Here is an 8323-nt window from a genome sequence, read left to right as displayed (position 1 = left end):
GGGATGACACCACAACTCCGGTGGGTCCTGAAAAAAGGATTACGGCCCCAGTGAGTCCAGAAGGCAAAGTACCAAACCAAAGAGAATTATTCTTGAGTCTTAAGAGTTAATGGAGTTTGCCTCGCTAAATTTTGGACTTACTTGGGTCCTGTAGCCTCTTCTTTCTTTCCTGTTTCTCCCTTTTGGAATGGGAATGACTATTCTGTGCCTATCCTACCATTGTATTTTGAAGTGCGTAATTTAACTGGTTTCACAGGTTCATAGGTGGAGAAGAATGTTGCCCCGAGTCTCACCCATATCTGATTTAGATGATAGTTAGAAGAGACTTTGGACTTTAGAATTGATGCTAGAATGATTTAACACTCTGGGGGCTGCTGAGATGGAATGAAGGGCGGGGGTGGCGAGTTATAGTCTGAATGTTTGTGTTCCACCCCCAATTCCATATGTTGAAGCCCTAACCTCCAATGTGATGGCATTTGGAGATGGGGCCTTTGGCAGATAATTGAGGTTAGGTGATGTCATGAAGGTGGGGCCCCACAATAGGTCAGCGGCCGTATAAAAAGAGGAAGAGACCAGAGCATCCTGTCACTGACAACCATGTGAGGACACAGCAAGCAGGCAGCTGCCAAGAAGAGGGCTCTCACCAGGAACCGAACCTGCCAGCCCCTTGATCTCGGACTTCCCAGCCTCAAGAACTGTGAGAAATAAATGTCTGCTGAAGTCACTCAGTCTGCAGTATTTTGTTATAAGAGCCCGAGCTGACTAAGACAGCTTGCTTATGTCTTTTGTTGTTGAGTTGTCAGAGTTCTTTATGCATTCTGGACATTAACCCCTTATATGATTTTCAAATATTTTCTCCTATTCTGTGGGTTGCCTTTCCACTATGTTGACTGTATCCTTTAATGCACAGAAGTTTTACATCTTGATGTAGTTAGTCTAATTTATCTTGTTTTTTGTTATTGCCTGTGAACATTCGTTTTTAAAGACATCATAGTTTGGGTTAATTATATTGAAAGATTACTTTTAACTTACGACTTTCCCAATAAATAGCATTTGGTTAAACGAAGAGATCATTAATGCAACATCTTTTTCATTACCTGGAACTGGCATTAGGTTTTAATGATACACTGTTTACTATTCAAGTCCCTGCTACAAACCACAACTGAACCCACAAATTGACAAGATGAGTTTAGGCTTGCTCAAAAAGACGCTAACTCAATGCTGGTTTATTCTGTGCTAAGTGATGGAGAATGCCAGAACAATCTGTAGCAGCCAAGCACACAAAAATCAACCTCTTACACACCACGGGGCATTCATCTGGCACTTCAAAGTTTCTTTGCTTTGAGTCGGACTAAAGCAATTACATTTAGAAATAACCTGGGAAACACACAATATAAGAAATTACAACAGGCAAGTAAATTTTGATTTCTTTCTTTCTTTCTTTTTTTTTTTTAAGGAGGGTGCAACTCACAGTGGCCCATGCAGGGCCGGCAACCTTGGTGTTATTAGCACCACACGCTTTAAGCAACTGAGCTAACAGGCCACCCCAAATTCTGATTTTTTACAATGGGTGCTACTAGGTCTTTCTTCATTTCTTATTTCTATAAATGATCTTTTTCTTGTGACTAGAAGAAGCCTACGAAAACCCTCTGCTACTCATATTAATGATTTATTGCCAACAACTTTAAAAACAGGGGTCATTATGGTTCTAAATGGCTTGACAATTGAGTGCTATGAATAAGAGAATAACTTCATTGGCCTCATCATTATGTAATTTTTTGGAACAATTATCCCAGTAGATGCCAATGGGATTTTACGGCCGCTGACCTATTGTGGGGCCCCACCTTCAATATGTAAAGCTTCAAATTAACCCAGAGATCTTTAAATTTGATCTACTAGAAATTTTAAGAATCCTTTGGAATCCTTTTTCATTCTAATGGCAATAAGGTTGTGATGCGTCTGGTAAGCACGCAACTAAAATTTCTTCTGGTTTCTCTCTCTTAGCTCTATGCACAAGAATGACACTTCACTGTCAGATCTTCCCTAAGAGACAGTGAAAAATTAAGCTGTAAGCCAAAATGTTTGTGATAACCAAGACAGGAAAAATATTGCCAATAACCTTAGTTACTGATGAAAAGGAACTATTTTTATATTAAGTTGTAGTTTACAAGAGTGAGGTATATATCAACAAACACCTGATAATTCATCATTAAGGAAGCATTTCCTTTAGCCAGCTTCTCCACAAGAAGCATGCTTATTATATCTTTTCTGTGTAGAGCCAGTCTCTTTCATCCAGACTGGCTCATGTGATTGAGTTCAGAGGATACAAGCACGGCAACATTTAAGTGACCATCTAGAATTTAACAGAACTGTATCTTGTGGGAGGGAGTTGATTTAAAAACCACTTAAAAGAGATTACAGAAATGTTATACACTTCCTAGATGTCTCTCTTTCATTTAATGGCAGCAGGTATTGGTACCCTGATAACAACATGCCCGCTATTCCATGAGAGGGAGAAAAAAAGTTTCATTGTATTTCAAAGGACTGGGTAAGTTACTCACTATATCCTTGTATTTAGGAAGTGAAATATTAACTAATCTGAAAGAATTGCAAAATCTATCAAAATGAATGACAAACATAAGTACAAAACTGAAGGCTGAAATGTTCTTCAATTGATATTTTCCCAAAAGGTAAGAAAAATTTGCCTTTTTATTTTCCAAGTAGTTCTGGAGACTTGGGTCAAAACTGGGCCAATACTGGCCTTTCTGCATTTTTAAAAAGGTAACCTACCATTTTACGTATTTTACTTAATGCATTTATTTAGTTATTGAGGTATAACTGACATACAAAATTGTATTAGTTTCAGGTATACAACATAATGCAATCTACCATTTAAAATCTTTCTGAGTCAGTAACTGGATTCGTAAAGCAATCCCATTTTGAGAGACCAATTAAGCAGTTTAGAAAAACAGAGATAAGCTAATATGAAAAGACTGAGACAAAATTAGAGAAAAAACATTAACTGCAGAAATGCAATAGGATATAATGAACAAACATACCTCCTGGGCTGTGACCGGCATTCCTCCTCACCACTGTCTGCCTCCTGTATAGACAAGAAAATGAGAATAAGTTACAACCTGAGGTCTCATATCATAATATCAACAAGGCAATTTTACTAAGCTTTACATGTAGGAATATCTCATTCATGCTGTGCATGTGAACTAAATTCAGACCATAAAAAGTGACTTCAACCAACCCAGGAGGTTGACATGTATCAAAAAAATTTATTCCTGGAGGAAACTTCAACAATAGTCTACAAGCAAATTTCATTGATAACAAAAGGCCAATAATTAAAAGAATTACCTCTAAAAACAAACTGAAGATGCTATATTATTGTTACATATATTGTTATATGATCGGTATGCGACTTCAAATTCAAAATGAGTGGGCATTCTGACCCCCACCACCAAATCTCATCAAAATGACCTATTCGTGATTCTGATCCCCAAAGAACAATCTAAACAATGAGCACGACTTCACAGAATGCTCATGCTCAAATCACCAACCCCATCACCATCCACATAACGGCTTCTACTTACTGAGTATTTATAACGTGTCAGCTGCCGTGCTCAGCATTTAAGCACATTGTGCTACTTATTCCTTATAAACATAGAAGGTTGAGGGTACCATATTTTCCACTGATTCTAACATACACACAGAACTTAGGATAAGTCAATGTGATAAATCACTGAATCATAATTTAATTGCAATATTCAGTTTTTCTTAGTGGCATATAACATAACTGAGCATGCTATAACTCATGGCAATTTAGACCCAATGAAATACAAATATTTTATAGATGAAGAAACTGAAATTCACAAAGAGCAAATAAGTTGCCCAAGGAATCTCATATGGTGAAGCTAGAATTAAAACAAACTACTGCCTCCCAAAACACTGAAAAAGCATATCATTTACTCCCTGGCCCAGGCTAAGAATTATTATATGTTAAGATATTACACAGCTCTTACAAAAAATCATCAGATTTGTTTGGAACCACAAAAGACCCCGAATAGCCAAAGCAATCTTAAGAAAAAAGAACAATACTGGAGGTATCACACTCCTTGACTTTAGCTTGTACTACAGGGCTACAATAATCAAAACAGCATGGTATTGGCAGAAAAACAGACACATAGACCAATGGAATAGAATTGAGAACCCAGAAATAAAACCACATAAATATGGACAGATAATTTTTGACAAAGAAGCAAAAAACACAATGGAGAAAAGACAGTCTCTTCAATAAATGGTGCTGGGAGAATTGGATAGCCACGTGCAAAAGAATGAAACTGGACTGTTATCTGTCACCATGTACCAAAATTAATTCAAAATGGATCAAAGACTTAAGCATAAGACCTGACACAATAAACTGCATGGAAGAAAACATAGGTACTAAACTTATGGACCTTGGGTTCAAAGAGCATTTTATGAATTTGACTCCAAAGGCAAGGGAAGTAAAAGCTAAAATAAACGAATGGGACTATATGAAACTTAAAAGCTTCTGCATAGCAAAAGAAACCATCGACAAAATAAAGAGGCAACCAACTGAATGGGAGAAGATTTTTGCAAACAGTGCCTCCGATAAGGGGCTAATATCCAAAATATACAAGGAACTCATGCAACTCAACAAGAAAAAAACAAACAACCCAATTGAAAAATGGGCAGAGGACCTGAAGAGACATTTCTCCAAAGAGGACATACAAATGGCAAATAGACATATGAAAAAATACTCAACATCACTAATCATCAGGGAAATGCAAATAAAAACCACAATGAGATATCACCTCACCCCAGTCAGAATAGCTATCATCAACAAGACAAATAGTAACAAGTGTTGGAGAGGCTGTGGAGAAAAAGGAACCCTCATACACTGTTGGTGGGAATGCAGACTGGTGCAGCCGCTATGGAAGGCAGTGTGGAGGTTCCTCAAAAAATTATGAATAGAATTACCATATGACCCAGCAATCCCTCTCCTGGGTATTTACCCAAAAAATCTGAAAACATTTATACATAAAAACAAGTGTGCTCCAATGTTCATTGCAGCTTTATTTACAGTGGCCAAGACATGGAAACAACCAAAATGTCCTTCGATAGATGAATGGATAAAGAAGTTGTGGTATATATACACAATGGAATATTATTCGGCGGTAAGAAAAGATGATATAGGAACATTTGTGACAACATGGATGGATCTTGAGAGTATAATGCTAAGCGAAATAAGTCAGACAGAAAAAGCAGAGAACCATATGATTTCACTAATATGTGGTATATAAATCAAAAACAACAAAAGAACAAGACAAACAAATGAGAAACAAGATATTACACAGCTCTTCATGGAGACAAGAATATTAACATGAAGGAAAAGTCAGAAAAGTTGAGAGAATTAATGATCCTTAAAGTATTAACTTTTTCTTCAGATTTGCTCCCTGCCATTTTATATTTGTTCTCTCATCACTGTTGCCCAATTTGTACATGGTATGAGGTAGGAATGAAGGTTCATTTTTTTTTTTTCCATATGGATATCCAGTTTTCAAGCACCATTTGTTGAAAAGGCTTTCCTTTCCTCACTGGATTACTTGGCTCCTTTGTCATGTGACAGTATAAGTGAGGTTTACTTCCAGGTTCATTATTGTTCCCTTTCATCTATTTGTCAACCTTTATGTAACTACCACACCATCTTGATTATTGTAGTTTATAGTAAGTTTTGAAGGAAGTATAAATCCTTTAACTTGATTCTTCTTTTTCAAGATTGCTTTATCCTATGGTAAGACTATTTGCCTTGAAATCTACTTTATCTGATATTAATATAGCCACTCCAGACTTATACTCACTGTTTGCAAGGTGTATTTTTCAATCTCTTTATATTTTATATATTTTTTTTATTTTTATTTTTTTATTTAAAAAAAATATGGAACACTTCACGAATTTGCGTGTCATCCTTGCGCAGGGGCCATGCTAATCTTCTCTATATCATTCCAATTTTAGTATATGTGCTGCCGACGCGAGCACAATCTCTTTATATTTTAAAGAACGTCTCTTATAGAAAGAATATAGTTGGATCATGCTTTATTTTATCTATTGACATTCTTTGCCGTTAGTCCACTAACATTTAATGTAATTACTGATATAGTTCGATTTGCATCTACCATGTTACTATTTATTTTCGTTCTGTCCCCACATTTTTATTCCTCTATTTCTCCCTTTCTGCCTTCTTTTGTATTATTTGAATGTTTTTTAGAATTTCACTTTAATTTATGTATTGGTTCTACCTCTTTGCATTATTTTTTATTCCATTTAAAAAATTATATGCCTATATTCTTAAACAATATATTATTTAGTTTTGATTGTTTGGGGGCTTTAAAAATTATATTATACTGCATGTAGTCTTCCCAATATGCTGTTTTAAAACTAAATATTATACTAACAAGATTCATCACTTATTACACATAGCTATGGTTCATTCATTTTTACTGGTGTAAAAGATTGCATTATATGACTATATCAAAGTTTATATATTCTACTTAGACAGAATTATTTCCAATTTTTCAGACATCAACCAAACATTCCTGTACATGTTTTTCGGTCTACAGGATATGTACCTAGGAGAGGAATTACAGAGTCATAAATACAGGTTCAAGTTTACAAGTTAGTGCCAAATTATGTTCCAAAGTGGTTGTGCCAATTTATACTCCCACTAGGAAGGAGTGAGAGTTTAATTGATCTAAATCCTAGCCAACACTTGGAATCATCAGATGTTTCCATTTTTTCCACTCTAGTGTTTAATCTCATTACCATCTTAATTTGCTTTGCCTTGATTATTAATAAGGTTGAGCACCCTTTTATGGTTATGGGTCATTACTAGCTTCATGCCCTTCCCCTCATATCTAAGTAAGCAGACCAAAAGAGGGATAATTCAAATTATTTTCGGCTCTTTGGTGGATTTTTCTACCAATAAGAATTGTGATGAGAGTATGCAGAACAGTAAAAAGCAAAAACACCCCTGATACTTTCTTAGGGGGCACAAACAGCCAAAACCAGTTACATCTACAAAGGTGAATTAACATTTACTGAGCATCACTATGGGCCAAATAACTTTATGTTACTTTATTTAATGTGTACCACTACCCTATAGGACTTGCTCAAGGTCACAAAGCCAATTTTTGGTTGTAGTCAGGATTTGAACTCAGGTCTATCTTTCTGCTATAACCAGCTGCCTCTAAACTAAGAATCTGACTTTGATATTTATATCCCAAGGGAAAGGTAGGGAAGGAGCTACAGAAGAAAGCACATCTCTTTTCATGGCTTATTATAAAACAATATGCTTTTTCACCTTTCTTCTATGATGTCTACACTTCAAACAGTGTCAAAAGAGTGGAAAATTCCTTTGCCACCAAAGGGGAAGGGGAAGCAAATCAGAGAAGTGTTTCTAACATCGGATCTCCAAATAGCTTTTTTCTTTCTTTCTCAGATTTAATATTATAATAGGCCAGTGAATGATTTGCTTCCCCTTCATCTTACTTGGAAAAAAAAACTTAAAAAACCCCCAAACCTCAGTATATTAAGGCATTGTAGGCCTTATGGTAAAATGGATTAAAAGGACTGAACAAAATGTTTATTTCAAAAGAACTCACTGCCAAAAATACAAAGATACAACATTCCTTATTCAATAAGAGTGCTTATAGGTAATAATTATTTTGAATAGTGCATTTAAACAAATGGTAGCTAAACATAGAATGTTTACCATTCTATTCTAACAAGTGTACCACATGCCAGCTATAACCATCTACCTTGTCAAGTAATGTCACACAGTGTTAGTAAAAAATGCCAAATAGTTGTCCTGCTCAGAACACTAGAAATGATCAGGAGAAAGTGAAGAGATAGTTTTCAGTTTCTTCTTAGTGAACAGAATAATTTCTGATGGGTAAGGAGGAGAACTAATTAATTAAATGACTAAATACATGTTTGTTGGCTTTTAAAAAAATATCCCAGAGTCCCATTGTCAGACAATTTTTATTTAAAGAGTATAATTTCTTGATGTTCTTAAGAAAAATTTGACCTATAAGCAATATAGTATGAGATGTGCATTCTAAGTGTGCATTTAGTGTTAGGGTATTCAGGAACCATTAAATGCATTGAAAGATTAATGCATTCTTACTAATCTAACTTAATACCTAAGCATAAAAGTAAGTTGCTAAAAGATGTTTGGAAAAATGTAAGCATCCAAGTCATATCTGCTGAGGAGTAAGCTGGAGGGGAGGGAAATGTT

At 35.6% G+C, this 8323-nt stretch overlaps 1 protein-coding gene and 1 non-coding gene across 4 annotated transcripts in view; both read right to left on the bottom strand.

The window, feature by feature from the left end:
- Positions 1–8323, bottom strand: part of SSH2 (slingshot protein phosphatase 2) — a 223431-nt gene that overhangs the window by 126725 nt on the left and 88383 nt on the right. For all 3 annotated transcript variants that reach the window (XM_033089164.1, XM_033089166.1, XM_033089163.1), the window contains one exon: positions 3060–3103. In XM_033089164.1, the coding sequence (XP_032945055.1) occupies positions 3060–3103 (44 nt within the window). The remainder of the gene's footprint in view (positions 1–3059; positions 3104–8323) is intronic.
- Positions 5960–6066, bottom strand: LOC117014163 (U6 spliceosomal RNA). Its single transcript, XR_004421460.1, has one exon. It is a non-coding gene; the product is annotated as a U6 spliceosomal RNA (small nuclear RNA).

Source organism: Rhinolophus ferrumequinum, chromosome 21 (assembly GCF_004115265.2).
Source record: "Rhinolophus ferrumequinum isolate MPI-CBG mRhiFer1 chromosome 21, mRhiFer1_v1.p, whole genome shotgun sequence".
NCBI classification, from domain to species: Eukaryota; Metazoa; Chordata; class Mammalia; order Chiroptera; family Rhinolophidae; genus Rhinolophus; species Rhinolophus ferrumequinum.
The sequence above is the reverse complement of the archived record's forward strand: the minus strand, read 5'-3'. Positions and strand labels throughout refer to the sequence as shown.